The 23181-nt window shown below is 40.3% G+C and overlaps 1 protein-coding gene across 1 annotated transcript in view; it reads right to left on the reverse strand.

Annotated features, from left to right (window-relative positions):
• Window positions 1-3683: 3683 nt before the first annotated feature.
• The window catches only part of ARMC2 (armadillo repeat containing 2), an 87786-nt gene continuing 68288 nt past the window's right edge, over window positions 3684-23181 (reverse strand). The window contains exons 13-18 of the mRNA XM_023533402.1: window positions 15402-15720; window positions 11968-12090; window positions 11495-11608; window positions 9573-9705; window positions 9090-9250; window positions 3684-4334 (exon numbers count right to left, since the gene is read on the reverse strand). Of these exons, the coding sequence (XP_023389170.1) occupies window positions 4177-4334; window positions 9090-9250; window positions 9573-9705; window positions 11495-11608; window positions 11968-12090; window positions 15402-15720 (1008 nt within the window). The 3' untranslated portion in view covers window positions 3684-4176. The remainder of the gene's footprint in view (window positions 4335-9089; window positions 9251-9572; window positions 9706-11494; window positions 11609-11967; window positions 12091-15401; window positions 15721-23181) is intronic.

Genomic DNA, 23181 nt, shown 5'->3' on the forward strand with positions numbered 1-23181 from the left:
CGAATTCATTCTATGAGGTCAGCATTACTTTGATACCAAAGCCGGACAAAGACAATACCAGAAATTAAAATTGCAGACCCATATCCTTGATGAATATTGAGGCAAAAATCCATAACAAAATACTAGAGCAAGAAGTCAACAGGACATTAAAAAATTGTGGGATTTATTCCTGAAATGCAAAGATGTTTCAACATACAAAAATTGATCAATGTAATATACCACATTAACAGAATGAAGTGTGTGGGGGGGGGAACCATGATCATTTCAATTAGTAGAAAAAGCATTTGACAAAATTCAATACTCTTTCATGATAAAAAAAAAAAAACAACAAACTAGGAATAGAAGGAAACTACATCAACATGAGAAGCCCACAACTAACATCATACTCAACGCAAGACTGAAAGCTTTTCCTCTATGATTAGGAACAAGACAAGGTTGCCTATTGTCACTACTCCAATTCAACATAGTACTGGAAGTCCTTGCCAGAGCAATTAGGCAAGAAAAAGAAAAGGTATCAAATTGAAACGGAAAAGTATAATTATCTCTAATTACAGATGACATGATCTTATGTGTAGAAAACCCTAAAGATTCAACACACCCACAAAAGCTGTTAGAATAAATTCAACCAAGTATAAAGATTCAAAACCAACATGCAAAAATCAATTGTACTTCCATACACTAAAAATGAGTAATCTGAAAAAAAAAAGAAAAGAAAAAAAGAAAGAAAACAATTCCATTTACGATAGAATAAAAAAGAATAAATACTTAGGAATAAACCAAGGAGACGAAAGAGTTATACCCTGAAAACTATAAAATGCTGCTGTAAGAAATTAAAGAAGACATAAATAATTGGAAAGATATCCTGTGTTCATGGATTGGAAGACTTCATATTGTTAAGATGTCAATACTACCTAAAGCAATCTACAGAGCCAATGCAATCTTTAAAAAAACACCATTTTTGTAGAAATAGAAAAATTAATCTTAAAATTCCTATGGAGTTTCAAAGGACCCTGAATAGTCGAAGCACTCTTAAAAAAGAATAAAGTTAGAGCTCTCACATGTCCTAATTTCAAAACAAATTACAAAGCTACAGTAATTGAAAAAATGTAGTACTGACATAAAGATAGGCTAAGGGAATAGAAAGGAGAGCCCAGAAATAAACCTTCATTATATGATCAAATTATCTTTGACAAGGGTTCCAGGATCATTCCATGAGGAAAGGACAGTCTCTTCAACAAATGGTGCTGGGAAAACTGAATATCACATGCAAAAGAATAAAGTTAGACTTTTACTTTACACCATATACAAAAATTAACAAAACTGTATTAAAGATCTAAATGTAAGAACTAAAACTATAAAACTCCCAGAAGAAAACATAGTGCAAAATCTTCGGGACACTGGAGTTGACAACAATTTCTTACACGTAACTCCAAAAGTGAAGGCAAAAGAAAAAACAGACAAACGGAACTACATCAAACTTAAAACTTCCGTGCATCAAAGAGCACAATGAACAATGAAAAGGCAATGTACAAATGGGAGAAAATATTTTCAAATTATATATCTGACAAAGTGGTTAATATTCAGAATATATAAAGAACTCCTTCAACTCAACAACAAAAAAGCCAAATAACCTGATTGAAAAATGGGCAAGGGATGTGAATAGACATTCCTTCAAAGATATACAATGGCCAACAAACATATGAAAAGATACTCAACATCACTAATTATTAATAAATGCAAATACAAATCATAACCACAATGAAAATTACTTCATACTCATTAGGATGGCTATCAAAAAAAACCAAAAAAAAAACAAACAAAAAAATTAAACGAAACAAAAACAACAAGTGTTGGTCAAGCGGTGAAGAAACTGGAACTCTTGTTAGTGGTAAGGTGAAATTGTGCATGCAGCCTCTATGGAAAACAGTATAGCAATTCCTCAAAAAATTAAAATTAGAACTATTATATGATCTAAAATTCTACTTCTAGGTATATAGGCAAAAGAATTGAAAGCAGGATCTCAAAGAGGTAATTATAAACTCATGTTCATAGCAGATTTATTCACAATAGCCATAAGGTAGAAGCAACCCAAATGTCCAGTGATGGATGAATAGAAAAAAATATGGTGCATGTATGTATATATATGTATATGTATGTATCTATGTACATATGCAACTATGTGTGTATATATATGTATATATATTTGTGTGTGTATGTGTATACATATGGAAATATTATTCAGCCTAAAAAAGGAAGGACATTCTGTCACATGCTACAACATGGATGAACTTTGAGGACATTATTGTAAGTGAAATAAGCCAGTCACAAAAAGACAAATAGTGTATGATTCCACTTACATGAAGTATCTAAACTAGTCAAATTCATAGAAGCAGAAGGTAGACAGAAGCTAGGGGCTGAAGGTAGGAAGGAAATGTTTGGAAATTGTTTAATAGACATAGAGTTTCAGTTTCGCCTGATAAAAAAGTTCTCGAAACTTGTTGCAGAACAATGTGAATATACTTACCACTATTGAACTGTACATTTAAAAATAGTTAAGATGATAAATTTTATGTTGTGTTTTTTACCAAATTAAAAAAAAAATGCAGGTAGATAGTTGCAAGTAGTCCAGCTTGCACAGGAGTCTGAGAAGGAAGAATTCAGCATGTAGGAGGACAGGTATAAGGGTATTCCACCATGAGTTATTAGTTATAAATACTGAAGACCTGTTTTTTGGGGGGATATTTTGTTCTTTTTCACTGAAAGTAGAATATACAGACTGCTATGAATAAAATAAAGACTTAGATCCTTAAATGTTTTTGAGAGATTAGCTCCTCATACTTAAAATGATGTCATCTATTGGAGTGAGTCTACTAGCATATACTTACAAATGACAAACAATAATAAGGTGAATGTCCCTAGCAATTTTGCTGAGCCCTAATTAGGTATAAGCCCCAGTTTAGATGAGCCCTTAGAAAATCTATTTGTCCCTGGAAATGTAGGTTTTTCCTAAAAGGTTTTGAGAGTCCATCCAGCTTGGGATGCCTGCCCTCATCCCAGTAGTCTAAGTATTTTGTAGGGTGAAAGATGAACCATTAATAACAGCTTTTCTTCAAGCAGAATAGTAAACCTACTTTTATTTCCAAATCTTCATTTGGCTAGAATAGGAAAACAACAATAACCTCAACTTGTTCAGTTTTATCATTTACTCAAAAGCCAAACTTATCCTACAAAGAATGGCAAATAAACTACCATCATAGTGTATAGTTTATTGAGCACCTACTACACATTGGACACGGTACTGGGCAACTTGTCCATTTAATGTTTTTTTTCTAAACTACACTATAATAAAATAGGTATTATTCCCATTTTACAGTCGAAGCTAAAGTAATTAAGTTACTTGTCCAGGGCCCAAGCCAGGGAGGGCTAGGGTTCAAACTCAGATCTGCCCCTTACCTAAGCCCACTCTTTCTAGTACATTGTATCACCTACTTAGTCACAGAGAGTTACAGTTGGAAGGACTGTCTGGTCTAGTAACTTTATTTCAAATGAAAAGAGTTTTAAAATACTTCCCTTTTTTTTAATTTTACTTATTTAATAAAAGGTAGATGGCCCAAAGTGGTTTTCCCTGATTTTTTCTGCTTACTCCTTCTTCTCGATATGGGAATCACAAAATACTGGTGGTGCCTAACTAGAAAAGTATTAGATGACATAAAAATTAGTGCAGATGCTTACTTAGTAATGTATTCCTAATAGCATTGACCACCATTCTTTCTATATACAAAATCTAATAGTCTTCATTGTATAGTTCATTTAACTACTGGACTGATAAGCACTTAAATTCCACAATTGTTAAATCAGGATATGAAGACTAGAACTAAATTATTGAATACAGAATAGAAGAAAAAGTCATTTACTTAGAAAAATCATGCATATATTTTTATCATACATTTCTCACAGTGGAAAGTACATGTATATTCATTTTTCCCATAACAACAAAAAGAAATGTTTATTTCTTTTGAAATACCTTGACTACTCACTAACAGCAGTATCTGAAAACTTTTACTATTTGTCTTTACTATTTGTCTTTACTGAAAAAAAGAAAAGTTTGTGCTTGTTACCACTTCTTAAGAATGAAGGAAACCTGACTTCCTGTTCCTGGTGTGAATTTACATCATGTTAGAAAGAAGGAATGGGCAGGGGTTCCAGGAAGGTGTGATGACTCTGAATTCGGTTTAGAAGCTGCTGTGCCACAGGTTTAAATTCTGTTTCCCAGTGGAGTTTGTGATAGTTTTTTAGTTCTTGGTCAGAACTGCCATCCAGTGCTAGTTCTTCATCTGTATCAGAAAAATTAAAATCACAGCAATTATTTGGAAATATAATCCTATTGAATAAAGTTCAACTTTTGATGGCATGAGTTAAACTCATCCTGGGCCATCTCTAATTTCAACATGACATAGGATTTGGGAGTTAAAAGGCTAGTTTTTTTGTTTTTAAAGACTTTTTTTAAGAGAAGTTCTTTATTCTTTTCTGTTCTTTACAAATATTTTTAAATAAGTATATTTTAGTCTCAGTAAAAAAATGACAATAATCTAAAAAAAAAAAACTTCTAAATTGCATTCAGCTTTTATTTCAACTGTTCTCTTACTGTTTATACATAAGTCCACATCCAAAAGTCATATCACAATTGCTCAGAATAAACAAAGTATTAATAGATTACTTCCTTATCTGCGCATTAGAAAAGTTAATTACTTCAGTGGTTGACAGATATAAAAGGAGTCAGGAAATCTTTTGGGAAAGTAGCACACTTTAAACTTTGCTGAAAATCAACTTTGCTGTCTTCAAAGCAGCCTGGACATACTTCTTTGCAAAGACACCCCCTACCACTACCCCTGTGCTCTCTGTCCGACAGCAGTAAACAGTGGGAGACTGAAGACCCCAAGGAGTATTAGAATCCCAAGAGAGTCCATGGATAATGCAGAAAAGCATTTGTAAAAAAAAAAAAAAATGCAAAATTACAATTTTAATTTGCTTCTTAATCCAAGGACACCCTGAATTCTGTGAACACTGTAAGCATATCCACCCAAGTGGGAAGATAAATGGCCGCGAAAATTGATGTGTGGTCCTGCCACTGCATTTTGTTTATATTGGGCCTCACACCTCAGTGTGAAAGACTTCAGGAAAATGCACTGGCCTGCCAGTCAGAAGATTGGCGTTGCCACTTCCTAGGTCTGCGGCTGAGGTAGACTTCTTAAGCGGTAACCACTAAATCCTAAAGTGACCAAAAATATTGCTACTTACATAATTGGGAAACTTTATTTGCAGAGCCCATTAAAATCTTATTATAAAATGCTTCGTTACTGTTTACATCAAATTTTCTACACTGAATATCTGCACACTGTGTGTACTTTGGCACTACTGGTGTGTCACCACCCAGAATAAGATAAGGGAGTCTGGAATCCCAGTTTGTACCTTCCCCTCCTCTCCTCGCCACGGAGTAGGCAGCTATGCAGCTCTGAGATAAGTGCCGGGTAGACAAACACTTCAGCAAGGCTCCATGGAGACCCCTGTAAGCAAACCTGGATCTCCCCACCCACAAGATAACCAGGCCCTTGGGAGAAGAGTGCAGATGGTGTGTGATGCCTTCAGAGCCCTTCCCACCCTGCTGCTTCTGGACAGGAGGAATCTGTGAGACTCAGAGTGGTTTCAGATTTCCAGATCTTCTTCCTGTTCCATCTTTTGCAGCTCTTCTGAGCACTAAACTTCCATTTAAAAATGAATTCTTTTGTTTTATGTCCTTTTTATCTCAAGATGCTTAGGGCTGAGGGCCCTTGTACTTCGCAGTCCTTTCCTTTGCCCAGAGCTTTGGTTGGCTGGTGATTTTAGCAAGTCTGTTTTGGTGCCTTTTTTTTTTTTTTTAATCTGATGTCAAAACTATGTTACTTTTCTTGAGGCTCAGCCTATAATTAGTTAATCTATACTCGGACCCTATTAATTCTAAATTGGGTTAGACAAGATAATAAAAGTGGCCAAATAGCTACAGGTAAGAGAAAAGTAGTCTGAAGTTTCAATGTAAATACAGCAAATACATTAAAAATGCCATATTATACTAGGCATTAAATTTTGGAAGTTGTATTGCAAAGAGAGGTGGAGGCTAATGGAAACAAAATTTAGATCTATGATTTTTAAACTTTTTGACTATGACCTAAGAAATACATATTACATTATAACTGTATACATATACTTACATATTTATATACAAATAAACAAATGTTTCATAATAGAACACTTATCCTTACCACATGTAACATATTCTGTTATTTTCTTTCTTTGCTACTTCATTTTTTAAAGATGCTGATCACAACATGAAAAGCACTGGTTTAGAAAACCAATCATTCTCAAGCTTTCTTTGTGAATAGAGAATTTTAGTCAAGGTATTAGGAAGGATCAAAGGACTCAAAACAATACATTTGTCAGTGAGCATTGCAACACAATCTCCATTATAGTTTAAGTTGTCCCACGGCATCAATAAAAGCTTCCCCTACTGTCTGCACTATTTCCTAGTTTGCTGTTCAGCACCAAGTAGCTATGTAAAGTATTGATTATTGCCCTATTTTCTTATAAGGCACAGTCCTCACATGTTGCAGAAGCATCTGCAGGCCCTTTGGCATAGGCTGGACGATGCAATCCTCTAACTTGAACGTTGGGTCCCACTCTACCCCTTGTCACACAACCTAGATGCTAAGTTCCATGTACCTTATGATGAACACACACAAAAAAACTAGTGCATTTTATATTTGCAATAATAAACTGCATACACTGATCACCAGTGGCCAGCCTTCCCAAGAGAAGCTCATAGTAGACCACTGTGCAAAGGCACACCACTTAAAAACTTCAAGATAAACACACTGCTAATGAGTTTATAAGAAGTGATTGTAGTACATCAGGAAGTCTTGGAAAACATTCCTTTTAAGCCACTTTCTAAAAAGGCTGTCAGCAATTCGACATCCCAATCATATTGAAGACCATTACTTTCTCCATTTTTTTCCCAGTCATCCAACAAGAAAAAGTAACATTACTTTATCAATTGTCTTGCTAAGATTTCTAAAAACAGTGCTCACACTTCAGCATGGGATTTTGTTATTTAACAGCTCATCCTATTATCAAAATGGTCTGTTTTTTAGCTATCCTTGTTAAAAAATTGAAATTCAAGTACATTCTCAACCACATATCCATTTCACTTCCTGCCTTCCAACAGCCCAGGAGAGTGACTCTTGGAACCAGTCACATCTTCTCCCCAAATGGGAGATAAAAAGGCGTGCCAACAGCAGAGGAGACACACTGACTGCAGCAAGAAGCCACAAGGTAGTTAAAGCCATGACAAAGCAGGAGCCTGGAGGGAACAAGGGAAAGGGAACACCAGAGACAGAGCAGAGCTGTGTCTCTCGCAGGTGGACTTGATAATGCCTGCTACTGAGGGAGTCACTCAGGAACTGTGGTTCCATTTGTAACAACCTTCCAGGCCCTCTCTAGCAGGCTTTGGGCAATATGCTTGTCTCCTGGCTTCCTTCTTCTCTGTGCACCCTTCTTTTAAACTCCTTCATTAAGCAGGGCACAGGTTCTTAATCCCGGCTGCATTAGCAGACTCACCTGTAGAAGTTTTTAAAAACATAGATTATCGGCCTCACCCCAGAGCTCCTGAATCAGAATTCCTGGGGATGGGACCAGGGCGAGTGAGTGAGAGAGAGACTTTTTTCCAATTCCACAGCTGATTCCAATGTTCTGCCACAGTTAAGAACTGAATTAAGGAAAGTTGGATGTGCACTTCTGCTCCTGGCAACCTGGCAAAAGCTTAATATTCACAGAGCAGAATGTGAACCTCAATGATTGAAAATCACGCCAATTTTTCCTACTCTTACGCACACAAAATTATATTTACCTGGAAAAAGCAAAGTTCAACCTAGCAAACCTGATTCTTTCAAATAAGTTCTGATTCTGCATTCTCATTTAATAACATATCATTACAACACTTAGGATTTACAAAGCACTTTCATGGCCATGTTTTGAGGACTTGCTATGTGTCAGGCACTGTATCAGGCTCTTTGTACACATTGCTTATTTACTATCCTAACAACTCTGCAAAGTGGACATCAAAGGTGTTCATCTTAGAGACAAGAAATACAAATTAAGAGCGGTTAAAACTTGCAAACGTGCTAACGCAAAGACTTAAACTCAGAATAGCCACCTGGTCCTCCCAGTGTGCTCTCAGGATATTTGTTTGATCCTGACTCCGTACAGCAGGGGAGGGGGATTATCAAGTCCCCGTTTTAGAGATGAAAAGCAGGTTCTGAGAGATTCTCTTGTCGGACCGCAGTACCTTGGACCCCAACCTACCGAGTCACACAGCGCCTTTCCACATGACCTTGCGGACTCAACCCAGTGGCTGGGCAGCACCAGCCACTTCTTCATTTTGGGAAAAGGACTACTGAAAACACTCATTTACTGACCCCAATCACTGTTGCTGGACCTAACCCAGGATGAAAAAAAAATTATCCTAAAAATAGAAACTTTTACAGTGGAAGACGCTATCCTCTCTCCTTTGGTTTGTATCAGTGATTTCCTACCTTTCGAGGATATGAATCCTACTGAAAAGTCAAATAGTTTTACAGACCCGCCCCTCATGGCAATGAACACAGCTGTTAATCAAAATGGATACAAGTATGACTTAATTCAGAGTAGCTTTTAGTCATTTCTCAATTACAACAAAGTCTATATACTTTCAAACAACAGCAATAACTTATGCTGACATCTTCTTATATTTATGCAATCTATAAAAAATGCAAAAAGAAAAAACATCCAAAGAAATCATGAGTGTCCGACAAGTTAAAAGTCCTCGTGTCCCCATTGTAAATAACATTCAGCCTTTTCCAGATATTTCTAAATCATAATAATGTTTAACATGCTGCTGTTGTTTACAGAAATATAGCCATTCAAACGCTTACCAATCTTTGTCCATATAGGTCACAGAAGGAAAAAAAAATGTTTTTTTATCTCACTCTGATATAACTCAGATTCATAGTGAGGAGTCTTACCTAAAAATGATGACAGCAGGACTAAGAGTGTGTTGGTGTCTTCATCTCCAAAACATGATGAAGCATTAGTGATATTTTCACTGAAGTTCCATAAAGTTTTGCAAACCAAGCAGGCCAGCTGCCAGTCAGTAGGACCAAAATCTCTTAAACAACCCACCAACCTGAGTTAATAAAAGTCAAATTGAGAAGTTATTAGGTCAGAATCTCTTTAATCTGTATATTTTTAGTACAATGATGATTATCCTTCTGGAATATTTAATACGTATTACATATAATTCAGTGATTTCAAATCTACAAACTTAAATAGCTACAAAGTAGCAATAATCTACTTTTGAATTATTTTAAGTGTTATTTTAATTATTGTGTTATTTAATTATTGAATTATTTTAATTATTCTGCCCTGGAAGAATAAGAGGGGCCTAAACTCCCTACAAAACTGTGTCCTCTGAATCCTGAGTTGGAATTCCATGCCTTAAAACTTACTTCTTAATGCCACCTCCTTCTTTTAGGATGACACGCTTGTCTTTATCCACAGTGAGATTTAGGAGGACACCACAGGCAGAAAAGCAAATATCCTGATGCTTAGCATCCAGCAGTGCAATCAGAAACTTGTGTACTGGGAGAGTAGAGAACAAATGCAGACCAGTAAAGCTCAGGGTTCTCAGCTGTATCTTATTTTACAATAAAGGGAAAGGGCAAAGGTGAAATGGGGCGTGGCTTGCAAAACCAGAAACCCAACTAAGCGATTTAACCCATTCTTCCTAAGGCATTACTCATGGCCCAGCAGGAGGTCTGCCAACACTCACCACATCCAGAACCTGCTCCCCACCCCCCAGGTCTTTTGTCCCTAGATATTGCTGTATCTGACCCAGGTAGCAGCTCCCTCTCCAAGCAGTGATAGGGTCCTTGCTGGTGGAAAAGAGGGAAGGAACCACAGATTCCAGCCACACAGCTGACAGTCATCTTTAACATCTTAACGTCTTAAGGGCCTCTTTGAACCTCCAGGAGCAATAATATTCTTTAATACACAGCCCTGGGAGAGGGAGGCTCCTGTTGAGATCTTCCTTCCCTGAAGCCCTCCAGGGCCACAGAATTGCTCAGACTGGTGGAAACCAGCCTGTAGCAAAGCAGGACTTGCAGGGTAGGGGATGTCTCAGGTGGGGACAGGTACGAAAAAGGGGTGTTGTAATAAATCATAAATTTCTAACTGGGCAGGTCATGGCGGGCAGTCATGGCCTAGGTCTATAAGTTCTTTACTGAAAGGTTTTTAAGCCAGCCCTGTCCATCGTTCTCGTGCATCTAGGTTAACAAACCTTTGAGATGCCAGAATACCCGTCGAAGATCTAACACTCTAAAGAAAGCACAGAGTCTTGTAATCCAATCTCTCTCTGCCTTGCTTTCTCTCACCTCCATGTAATCTTCCTTCTTTTCCTCCTTAATCTCAAATGCATAAAACTGTTATTCTCAGGAGCATTTGGGATCTTGCTCCCTGGTGTATGTCATCAGGTTGGCTCAAATGAACACTTATAAAAATTCTCTACAGGTTTGGACATTTCTTATACTGACATTTTTAGTTATTATTCTTACATAAAATATTTGAGACAGAGGAAGGTTAGTATAAACTCTTGTGTACCTGCCACCCAGTTTAAGAAAGAAAACATTATAGATCCAATTTTATATCTTTGGGTGTCCCTTTCCCTCCAAAGATAACTTCTGTCTTAAATGTGGACTTTATCATTTCCAAATACCATTTATACCTTATACCATTACTACGTGAATGCATTACATAAACAATATCCAAGACTGTTTGCATGTTTTAAAACTTACTTTTAATGGCATTGTTTTGTATATATCCTATCACTAGAATTTTTGCTCCTTTATTTATGTGTTTGAGGCTGATCCATGTTGATCCATGAATCTTTAGTTCATTTATTTTTATTGCTGGAGAACATTTTGTTGCATTGATATTACCATAATGTATTTATCCTCTTGCCTGTTGGTGGACATTTAGGTTGTTTCCATTTTTGCTGTTACAAGCAGTACTGTAATGGACATTCTAGCACATGAAGGGGAGGGTCTCTTGAGTCCACTCCCAAGGACAAAAATGAGAGTATAGATAACTCATTTCCCTTACACACACACACACACACACACACACACACACACACACCCCATCTTGGAACTCAGAAGACCACTCACGAGGGAGAGGGAACACTGAGAACACTGCCTAGATCCATCTTGGCATCCTCAGCTGACAGCCTTATGTATGGACGGAACAGAATGTAAAACACTACTTGTCCCAAAGCAGAAACAAGTATCACATTGTCATGACCCCAGCTCTGAAACTGCTTCTCTGTTTATTGGCAAGAAGTGCATGTTTATGAATGTAAGTGTCAGTAACTCACCATTCTTCTGCACAATGAAATCGCAGATGTCATGGTCCTGGGAGAGATTTCCCAAAACACGCACAGCCTCTAGGATTCCATCCATGTTATTGCTCATGAGAAGCTTTAAGAGCACTGGGTTTGGTGGACAGAGGAATGAAATCAAGGAAATCAGTTTTGATTTAAAGGCTATTAGAAACCAATATCACAACTCAATATTCATTATAAATACTGATACTAAGAACTGATACTAATAACTCAAAATTTAAAAGTAATAATAAAATACAAACTGTGGAGGACTTTAGCAAGAACCAAGAAACTAACTTTTCCCTATATCTAATTTCCCCATATATCTCATTTCTAAGAATCAAACAGGCTCTTAGATGTTGTGCTGGGAAATCAGAAAATATGCAGGCCTCCAGTATTGTGTGTAGTTAATAAAATCAGAACCTTAAATGAACATGCATCCTGCCAAACCCAACTCTAAACTTTACATTCAGCAATATGTAGCTTTTTGTCTTGGATTATGGAATTCTTCACTTGGTAGTAAGATAAGTTGTTGATTGTTGCTGTAGTATTGATCACCAGCTCCTCACAATCATCAATTGACTTGTATTCTGAAACAAAGTAAGGATAAGGGTGTCACAGACTCATATTAAAGCCAGAAAGAATGCCATCCTAACTGCAACAGCAGTGACAGGCATCAGCCATTATCCCGGGCAAGGTCTGGGCAGGTGCACTGCCTGCCCTTGCTGTTCACAGCTTTATTTCTATGTCTTTTCCTGCAGGGAAACGTACCAAGAGCAAGGGCCACTCCTCTCAGGGTTAGAACAACTCTAAGCTCCCTCCATCCCTCCAGCCAGAGGCCTAGAAAAGTCAGGCTGATCTAGGCCCTGTGTCTGTAGCAAAGCAAAAAATGCCAACACACCAGGGAGCCCAGAGTCTCTAATCCCCTCTGGTGTGCCCTGACCCTGACCTATGAGAGACAGAGGCTCCACCCTGGGAGTCTGTTCCCACCTCCTGACAGAATCCATCCGTAACTCTTATCAACGATGCCCTCCAAACACACAGAAACCTGGTCACTCCTCACTTTCTCTGCTACCACCTGGTCTATCTCTCACCCCCTAATTGGCTTCTCTTGCTCCATTTTTACCTCCTTGAGTCTATCCTCAGAAAGGTGATCCTTTAAGAGGTAGTCAGATAATGTCATTAGTCTCACTTAGCTCTTAGGCCCCACCCGGACTGCCCCAGTCCTGGCCTCTACGGCCTCGTTCTCTGCTCTAGCCCCCAGACTCCTAATATCAACTGCATATTATTGTGTCAACATGGTCCTGTCTGAGATTGTTTGCACTGGTATTCCCTCTGTCTGGAATATACTCTTTTTCCAGTTATCCACTTGGCTCACTCCTCATGTGCTTTAGGTTGTTGCTCAGATGTCACCTTATTGGACATACTTTCCTTAACTACCATGTATAAAATGGCACCCATTAGTCTCTCTTTCCTTTACCCCACTTTAATTTTCTCCATAGCACATGTGACCACTTGACTTGTTATGTTTAATGTATGTTTTCTATCCCTAGAACATAAGCTCCACGAGGACTAGTGATTTGTCTGTTTTATTTATAGCTACAGTCTCAGCACCTTGAACAGTGTTTGGCACGTAGCGGGTGCTCAATGAATCGTTGCTGAATGCAATACTATGCGAGTGAGTGAATGAAGAATAAATGAATGAATGAATGCGTTAGCTTAGCACACAAGACCCTCAGCAATTCTGTCCCTGACCCCTACTCAGCCTCCTGACTCATCTCTCCTGACTGCTCTGGCCGCAGTGCAGAGAAGGGCAGATGCAAGGATGTCAGAGAGGAGCCTCCTGTGTCACTTAGACTTGGGTGGGGATGGAGCAGAGTAGACAGACTGGAAAACTATTTAGGGAGGAAAGTGGATAGTATGCGGTGAAAACCACATCGGGAGCAAGGAGAAGAATCACCCAGCACGATTCCTAGGTTTCCGGATTACATGACTGGATGAATGGGGATCGCATTCTGTGAACTGGGGACATGGGAAGAGGGCTCAGTTTGAAGAAAGGTCATGAGGTCGACTTTAGATGCTTTGAGGTGCTTTTGAAATATATTTGGTGAGGGGTAAGGCAGTTGGATACATGGGTCTGACAGTCAGAGGAAAAGTCGCGAGTCTGGTTACACTAAACTAATTACAGCAACTTGAAAGGTCCTCTGCCTCTCACCTCTGACCCTGCATGCCCCTTGGGGCCTAGAGTGCCCTCACTCCCTTCTCCACCTGGTCCCGGCCTGCTCTGGAAGCCCTGCCCCAGCCTGGGAGGGAGCCACCTCAGCACCTGCGTATACCGTGGCCTCAGACTTGCTTGGTTAAGAAGTCCCTTTCACCTCTTGTATGGAATCAAGGTTCTTCCAGGAATAAGAAAGGGGCTATGAGCTGAACAGGAGGACTGGGCTCGCTCTTACATCTCGGGTTTAATTTTCTCTCTTTTTGACCTTCTTTTCATTAAAGAGAGATGGCCTTTAAAGAGAATGGCGTTTTCATAGCTTACACTATTCAAAGGAAGATTCGGTCATTTTTTATGCTACAGAAAACCTATACTCATTTATTCTTTCTTTCTCCAAGGATTCATTGAGTGTCTCTCATATGCTGGCCCCCATGCTGGCCTCTGTGGGTGGAGGGCCCCCTGGCTGAAGGACCAGTATATGTTTTAAGATCTGATGGAATTCCCTGCTAGGTTTTAGACTTACTTGGGACCTGACCCCTTTCCTTTTTTCCCATTTCTCCCTTCTGCGATTGGAATGCCTACCCTATGCCTGTCCCGTCATTGTGTTTAGAAGCACGTAACTTGTTTGGTTTTATAAGTTGACAGCAGGAGAGGAATTTTTTCCTCAGGATAAATCATACTTCAAGTCTCACAATATCTGATTTAGATGTTATTTAAATGACATTTGGGACCTTAGATTTTGGAACTGATGAGATGGAATGAATGCATTTTGCATGTGAGAAAGATACGAATTTTTGGAGGCTAGAGGCAGAATACTACTGACTGAATTGTGTCCACTCTCCCAAATTCGTATATTAAAGCTCTAACCTACAATATGGTTGTATTTGGAGATGGGGGGTTTAGGAGGTAATTAGAGTTAAATGAAGTCATAAGGGTAGAGTCCTTATCAGATAGGACTGGCAGAGTTATAAGAAGGGGAAGAGAGGGGTCATTCTCTCTCTTCCCACGTGCACAGATCGACGAAAGGCCATGTGAACACATAGTGAGACTACAGCATCTGCAAGTCAGGAAGAGCGCTCTCACCAGGAACCGAATAGGCCAGCACTCTGACCTTGAGACTGCAGCCTCTAAACTGTGAGAAATAAACTTCTGTTATGTAAGCCGCCCAGTCGATGGTATTCTGTTATGGCAGCCCTAGCTGACTGACACAGGAGAAGGAGGGGACCTGAATGACTGGGGGCCATAACTACAGATAATGGAACAACCTGAAAAAAATAAAAAGATAGATCAACTTTAATAGTATGGACTCACCATGGAAAAATTGGGGGTTTTAAACTCTTTGTGGTTAGTTTGGCCAATTTTTGGTAATTTGATCGGTATGCTTTTTAAAAATTGTGATATAATTCACATACCATAAAATTCACCCTCTTAAAGTGTACAGTTCAGTGAGGGTTAGTAATAATCTGTAGTACTACTTCTTCTTTTCATTTTTTTCTAAATTATGGATCACTTTTGAGGCAGTTCTGAACAGAAGAGGAATTTTCTTTCATATGACTGAGAAGTCTCATTAAGGTGAGCTGACCGTACCAATAAAACTCTCGCCACATCTAACCCACAGAACTGTCTCTGGCTGTAGGGGGCAGCTTCCCTTGTGTGCACTGTAGCCGGGCGGGCTGAGGGTCTTACCCAGCGTGGAGAGGAGCAGGCCCACTACGTGTGGGTTGGCGGCCAGGGCCTGCCCGATGCCCGGGTGGATGGCCAAGTTGGCGAGCACGCGGGTCAGCTTGATGAGCACATCCTCCACCTGGGCCTGTGGCGTCTGGGCCTCGGGCTGCTCCTCTCCTTCAGCCACCTGCTTCCTGGAATGCAGATCCAGTTCGGAGAATGTGTGGAATAACGACAACAGAGTTGGGATGCTCCCTTTCTCTTTGGAAAACTGTTCACGGGCCTGGTTATTTTTTGCTGTTAGGTTGCCAAGAATAAAAACAATACGAACGACTAAGTCCTGCAATAAATTAAAGACGAAGAGTTACTGGGACAAGTTGTTGGAAAGAGTACAGTATTTAATTTATTCATGACTTAATTAATAGTAAAATGGAACATGTCTGGCTTTGACTAACTTGTACAGGATTTGATTCCCAAGATTGGTACAAACTGACAGACGATTAAAAAGCATTTGGCAGCAGTGAAAGAATACAAACTGATTGATGCTATTAGCAAAGTCTATTAACTTCCGTTCCTCCATCTGAAATTCTGGTTGGCCTTTTTTTTTTTCTCCCTATCCCAGAAAACAGAGATATCGTTTTAATAATACTATATTATATAAATCTAAGTTTTGACATTAACAGGTTTCTGAAGCATCCAAATATTTTCCTGAAAGATCATCCTGTGTTAAAGCATTGCGTTTCTAAAAATCAGGCAATAAAGGCAAGTCGGATCGTGTTATAGCAGGGTTTCTCAGCCTGGACACGACTGACATTGGGGGCTGGATAATTCTTTGCTGTGGGTCATGGCCCTGCGTTTAGCAGCATTCCTGGCCTCTGCTGCTAGATGCCAGTAGCATTTCCCCAGATGCCACAACCAACAATGTTCCCAGGGAGCAGAACTGCCCCCAGTTGAAATCTACCGTGTTATATCTGTATACCACTATAAAGCAGTACTGTACTTGTCTTTTCTTGACCAGAGTAGTGATTATACGGATGACACCTTTATAACTATTTGCTAAATGGTACATATGTGTAGCATGCACTTTCCTGTACATAAGATATATTTCACAATAAAGAAATGTTTCTAACAACCCCAAGCTGAGAACATTTTACAACTAAACCAGAAACAAAAGCAATGATTAATTTGACAACAACAGACGTATGAGTATGGTCGGCCATATACACGGTGGTGAGGGAGGTCCTGGGAGGAGGAGACTTTAAAGGAAAGCTTACTGAGGGGCTGCAACCGGCCTGGGTGCTAACACTTACTGTGCCAGGTGCTGTGCTATTTTACAGAGAAGGAACAAGCTTGGAGAAGTGCTGGGTCACATAGCTAGTGAAGATGGAGTCAGGATTCGAACCCAGGATAATCTAGACCTGGAGTCCTTTCTACATCCTTGCCCTGCTTCCCACATGGCTGTCAGTTAATAATGTCCTTTGCCTTACCTACTTTCAGAACAGTTACGGAATTATCTCCTTTAAACATGTAAATGTGTCACTGGGAGATTCCGATTAACCTTTTTTTTTTATTTTTTTAATCAGATTAGTAGTTATTAGCAGCCTTAAGGAATGAGGACAGAAGGCAGAGACCTGGGCTTGTTTTTATGGGGAGCCAGGTCCAAGTGGGACCTGGGAGGTTGGGGGCAGCACAGAGAATGTGTGTGGCAGAGACAGAGGAAGATTTAGGACAAAGGACAAGACTTTTGGATTTGTCCAGGGTCACTCTGCCAATACCAACTTGTTTCTGCTTGTTCTTGAAGAAGAAGTTTGCCTGGGCCCTGGTCGGGAAGAAGTGAGGCTGCTGCTTGTGCAGCTGGGAACCATTGCCCAACATTAGGAAAGGACGAAGTCTAACACTATGGCAAGAAACTGGAGCTAGACCAGGAGAGAGGTCACCGGGGAAAACCTCAGCTCAGCGTGCCACCAATACAACAGTTATCCGGTCAGGAGAACCCACTCTGGAGGCTTTGAATATGTAATGAGGAAAGAGTGAAGATAGGGAGTATATAAAATGGAGTCATTTTAACCAAGCTGCTAAAATTATTAACATTACAAAGGGTGAGACATGAGGAAAGACTCTGTTCTTATTTTACCAGCCTGGGAACACAAACGTTTTTGAATTTCCAGTCCTGTGTCAATGCCTGGATATATATCTAGACCTCCAGATAACCCTCTGATTGTCCCCTGAAGGATTCACGTACCTAGGCCACATCTACCTGACATCCATCATCTAGACTGATAGCCACCTGACTGACAACCATCCCGGACAAATCCTAGGGCGAAGAATGCATTTTTTTACTATAAAACTCTTCTTTATTTTTTGGAACACTTCTGGGTTTTTGCCTAGCTGTTTTCCCCATTTGCAAAATCCAAGACCCTTGAATAAATCTTTATCATTTATTTCTAGCCCAAACCTCCGGGCTCTTTTTTGAGTTTGTTCAACAACATACATAGCAAGTTTGCGACAAGGTTCTCTGAAGGGCTTCTATCGAATCTATTTGAGAAGACAAGACTATGGAAACGAGAAGCTGGACACCAAAGGGGATTATGACTCCCAGCTTAAGAGTCAGGCGGTCCGGGTTCTTGTATGTCTCTTTACTTAGCCTCTCTGTACCTCCATTAACTCACTGGGAAAATAATGTATTTTGAGATTAACTGAGACAAAACATATAAAACACAAATAGTAGTGAGTAATGATTCAGGTATTGTTCTGAACCCTTTTCGTGTACCATCAATATACTGTTAGTAGCATAAAACAATGCGGGACAGACCCAATGGTCTTAGAAGAATTGAGATAAGAGGATGCTCAGTTGGCGGTTAGCAAAGTTTACAGATGAATTTGAATTCAACTTTGAAAAATGCAGATATGTGGCGGGGATGGCAGAAGGGTTGGCAAGGGGAAAGGATTGGGCCTTGAGAAAGAGTACCCAGGACAGTCCCCTTCCTGGTGCCTGGAGTCACCTTGTCTGTTCACCAGACAGTTCCTTACAGAAGCTAAAGCCTGTGGGTCTTAAATCTAAGACAAGTACACATCATTTCATTATAATACTCGCATTTCACTTCAGGTAAAACCAAATGGTTACTTCAGGTAACTCGAGACAGCTCAGACTCCTCCCTGGACTCTGGAAGGAAAACCTCTGCCCTGACCACACCCAACAGAGGAGCAGCTGGTTTTCCAGCCAGCATAGGGGTGATTTCTAAGAATTAGGTTCCTTGAAGGAAAATTCTATTTTATATTTGCTGAGCCAAGCAATAGGAGCTTTTTGCATAAATTTTGATATGTGATTTCTGTTTAAAGACACTAAGTTCTACCTCTGAAAAATTATAATAATAACAGTAGTAGTAGTAGTAGCAGCAGTAACTAACACATGGTACTTAACACATAGTACCAGGCACTATTCCAAGCACTGAGATATACAAATTAACTAATTCGCTAAAAGTGATAACTTCCAGTTCCTTCATCTGAACAAAGCTGTTCCCAGTCTCTACAATCTGCAGAGCAACTTCCCTCATGCATTTGACAGCAGTTATGTCAGACATCTCTGGACCTCACACTGTTTCCTGGAACTGTTCTCTTCTCCCATTTCCAAAAGCGTACTAAGTGAGATGGGAAAAGACATACGTGATTTTAAATGGCTCTTTAAAGAATTTAATAAATAGTTGTATTCTGCTCACTAAATCATTACTAGCACTAATCAGTTTACCTCCTAAAATGTCACTGCCATCTTCTGAAGGATGCTGGACTATTTTTAATCTCCACTCTCTCTCTTCCTAGGCCCTGTTGCTTCACCTCCACCTCCCTGTTTGTTTTTTCTGGTAGTCTAATCCAGTGGGCATCTCTGGCCCTGAACCACCTCTACCTCTCATTGTTGTTTGTCAAGAGTATTTAGATCGTGGCTGTCTGTATAAAAGCAGGTTTCCTTAGAGATCAACATTCTTCAAAATTCAAGTGACCTTTACCCATTGTTACATGTGGTCTAATCCGAGAAGACCAAGTGTTACTTTCCCTTCTTTGAAAAATTCCCTCAGGCCCCTTCCACTTCTAAAATTGTTTGAATCCAACATGTCTGTGGGTCCTAACATGGCATAGATGAATAATACGTTTGAGGTGGAAAGAAGAAACTCTAGGCTTCAGGCGGGAACAGTTAATACTGCTATTATACCATTTTCCTTGCTTTCAGAGAGAAAAAGGAGGGGGTGGTTCCTGGCAGCAACGGTGCCAACTGAAGGATGGCATGTGAGAGCCACAAATGGGGACAGCAGATTGCGTCGTTGAAGCAATAAACTTCCACCAACTGCTATGCTCACTGTTTCTATCTTCTTTCTCAGAGTTGGCTAAGGCATTTTTTTTTTCTCTTTTTCTCCCCCGCCCCCCACCACCCCACCCCACCATTCTCAAATATATTCTCCACGAATCCAGGGAGCATGGAAAAAAGGCCAAAATAGAAGCAGTCTCACAGGAGGTTGGCAGAAGTGGTGTTTCCTTATTCCCAAGCCAGCACTTGTCTTGACTCATCTGGAATTCTGAAAGAGGAGGCTGAACAAGAGGGCTTTGCATGGTCCTTTAGCTCACCACGGGCGGCCTCTGTACCGTGCAGAGGACTGCATGCACTGGGACAGTATTCTGGAGAGGTTATTTATTGTTTCACAGCCACAGTTCATCTCGAGTCTACAAAATATCACTTAATAAAAATCCTATAAAGATTTGAAAAATTGGAGAAAGGCCAAAATCATTAATTTGTAGGGACCACCAATTCCACAGCAGAAAACTCATCAATATACCATTCACCTTTGAGGTACAGATTCTCTCCTTAGACAATATCTGAGAACTACCTATGTATTAACACTCCACTTTTATAGCATTTTTATTAAATTTAACACAGAGCTGCATATTCCTACCATAGCTATGTAGTTTTGAAATAGCAGAAGATGAATCAAGAGAGATAATATATATTTTTTAAAAAAGAAGGGAGTCTAGTATAACCAGTTCATATTGACTTTCTAATTTTGCTTAAAATGGAATCAGCCTAGCAACAGCCACGGCCAACCAGAGCTCAGGCAGGTACACCCACTATAAGAAGCCTGACCTCAGCCATGTGTTCCAGTCAGAGCCTGTGGGATATTCTCTTTAGTTCCACATATGTTGCATCCTAATGAGTAACTACTTTACTCAGTCTGAATGGGCTGCACATGATTGTAAATAAAATTAACTGGAGCAAAACAGGGAGCAGGACACTATGAGCAGAATGGTCTGCGTGAAGTTGCAGTGGTGGTGGCAGTGGCTGTCGAATGCCCCTCCCCACGTGAGGGAGACTGGCCTCAAGTCAAGGAAGGAAATTGCCCCCTACGCAAAGATAGGGAACCCAAGGATTTAAGAGGCTCACTGACCCCAAAGGCCAACACTGGTAAAGAAAAGAGGCAGGGCTTGGGTGGATTCCAAAGCCACCATCCACCCATCTTTTCAAATTCCCAATGACCCTAGCCTTCTTAATCTGCCAGACTCAGCCTTAGAGGCATCTTTGATTCCTCCTTATCTCACCCCTATCACCATCCAGTCAACAGGTTTCCTCCACTGTCATCTCGAAATCTCCTCCAACTCCCCCCCGCCCCTTCATATGCCCACTCTGGTTAACTTGTTGGGAGACTCTTGTTAGAGATCCTTGACGGGTTCCTCCCTGCATGTTCAAGGTTAACACCACTTCTTGAAGCACAGTTCTGGCATCATTTCCTTGCTGAAAAACATTCACTGCCTATTAAATATCAAAGTCAGCATCTAGTGCACCATCTGGCCCCATGTGACCCCTTCTGTATCACTTCACGCAACTCCCTGCCCACAGCCAGCCACAGTGAACACATTCCTTCCCGACTTCCACACCCTTCCTACTGCACCTTAAAATGATTGATGTTGACCATGGAGAAGGATCCACCTCAAGCTGTCACAGAATAAACCATGTTCTGCAGACTTCACTTAGCAGCGGGCTACTTTTAAGTAAAGGAAAACATTTTAGAAAAATTTTCAAGAATGGGTTGAAATTGAAGGGGTTGTAAATTTGCTTAAAATTGGAACCTCTTTACCAGAGAATTAATCCACATGCCCTTTTTAAAACTTGGTTAGAAACTACTCGTGCAATCTGGATCTGAGAGCTGAGTCAGGATTTGAAATTTGCAACGTGTAGCCGACTTCCCACCCTCAATCAAAACCCCAATATGAATTGAGTTTACAGGTGGCTAGAAGACCAGACAAATTTTACCATTCTGGAAGACAGACTGCATTACTGCAAAAATGCTAATTAACTCTGGGGTGTTGAAAGTTGCTCAACAGTTTGCATAAGTGCTGAACCGCACACAATGGAAGAATACAAAACGTTACACAAAATCCAGAATCTAGTAGAAAATCACTTAAAAACCAGAAGAGATTATACTTGACGCCTCCATCCATCTATCCGTTCCATCAGCAATCATTTACTGAGCATCCGCTGCGTGCTTCTGAATGTGGCTATTGCTCAAAGCAGCAGGGCGATGCTAGGATTTCACTGTGCTGCGTTCTCTCTTAAGTCAGCAGACATAAATCAGGCATTTGAGTTCTGTGCTGAGTGGGGGAAGAGCCAGTTCTACAAGGGCAAAGCAGCAGGAGCTGGAAAGAATGAACAAGCTGAGGGCTTATTGTGTCGCCTGCCTGCCCGGTCAGGGGTGCAGACCGAGGCCAGGGTCGAAAAAAGGAGCAAGCTCAGCCAAACGCTTTCGGCACCCACTGGGAATGTGCCTGTAGAGGGGCTGGGAAGAGAGCCACAGGACGTGCTCCTGCCAGGCAGGAGGCAGAGAAGGAGCAGGGAGCCAAGTTGCCACAGAAAGGTGCCAGGGTAAGGAGTGGGTGGGCCTCCCCAACCAACCCTCATTGGCCCCAAAGAGGGTGGAGGGGACAGAGAGGTCATGTTATCTCTGGACTGCTGCACGGCTGTGGTTACTTTAAAGATGAACGGTTAGAAAATGGCAGATGTTGGTGTGCTTTCAGCCCACACTGTCCAGACATTCCAGGTCGCATTTTCAACACCACGATGCCTAAGCACTGCAAATGAGACAGTGCTCACATGGCTGGAGACAGCTGCTTACCCTCAAAGAAGTCTGAATGGAATGAGGGAGGCATGACTTTCAAAGCAGCACAAGCAAGGACATGTCTGGTGATTCCCACACAGTGTTTACAAAGGTTCTGATGGTTGTTCTGCATTTGAAAGTTCTGTCTCAAACGCCCCCTTCCCAAGAAAAACAAAACAAACAAACAAACAAACAAACAAACGACCATTTCTAAAAGTAGAGAGGCTTAGACAGACAGTTATTCAATGGACACAAGTGATGGGAATGCAGATAAAGGTTATTCTTTTTGGACCGTGACCATGGCAAAAATATTGCCAGTCTTAAAATTGAGGCCGGTAGATATTTGCAAAAGAAATGGGAGAAATCCCTTCATGTTCTTTCAAAAAAATAAACCCAAATGTATTTTGCTGAGATGCTACATACAGCAACGCGGACGTCAGAGGCACCTCCTGAGGCAGCTCTGCTTTGGCAAGGCTGCTATCCACCGTGCTCATTCCTTTGTTACTCAGCCCATCTGTCTGCACATTTGGTTTGAACCAAATGCAGTTTACACCATAAAGCATATAATCCGTGCATATTTCTTAAATGAGATTTGTTGTTTAATTGAATTTTGGTTCACATTTTTAATAGATATCTTACCTAATGCTAAAGTTTAGCATTCAAACTGC

This window comes from Pteropus vampyrus, unplaced genomic scaffold (genome assembly GCF_000151845.1).
Source record: "Pteropus vampyrus isolate Shadow unplaced genomic scaffold, Pvam_2.0 Scaffold101, whole genome shotgun sequence".
NCBI classification, from domain to species: Eukaryota; Metazoa; Chordata; class Mammalia; order Chiroptera; family Pteropodidae; genus Pteropus; species Pteropus vampyrus.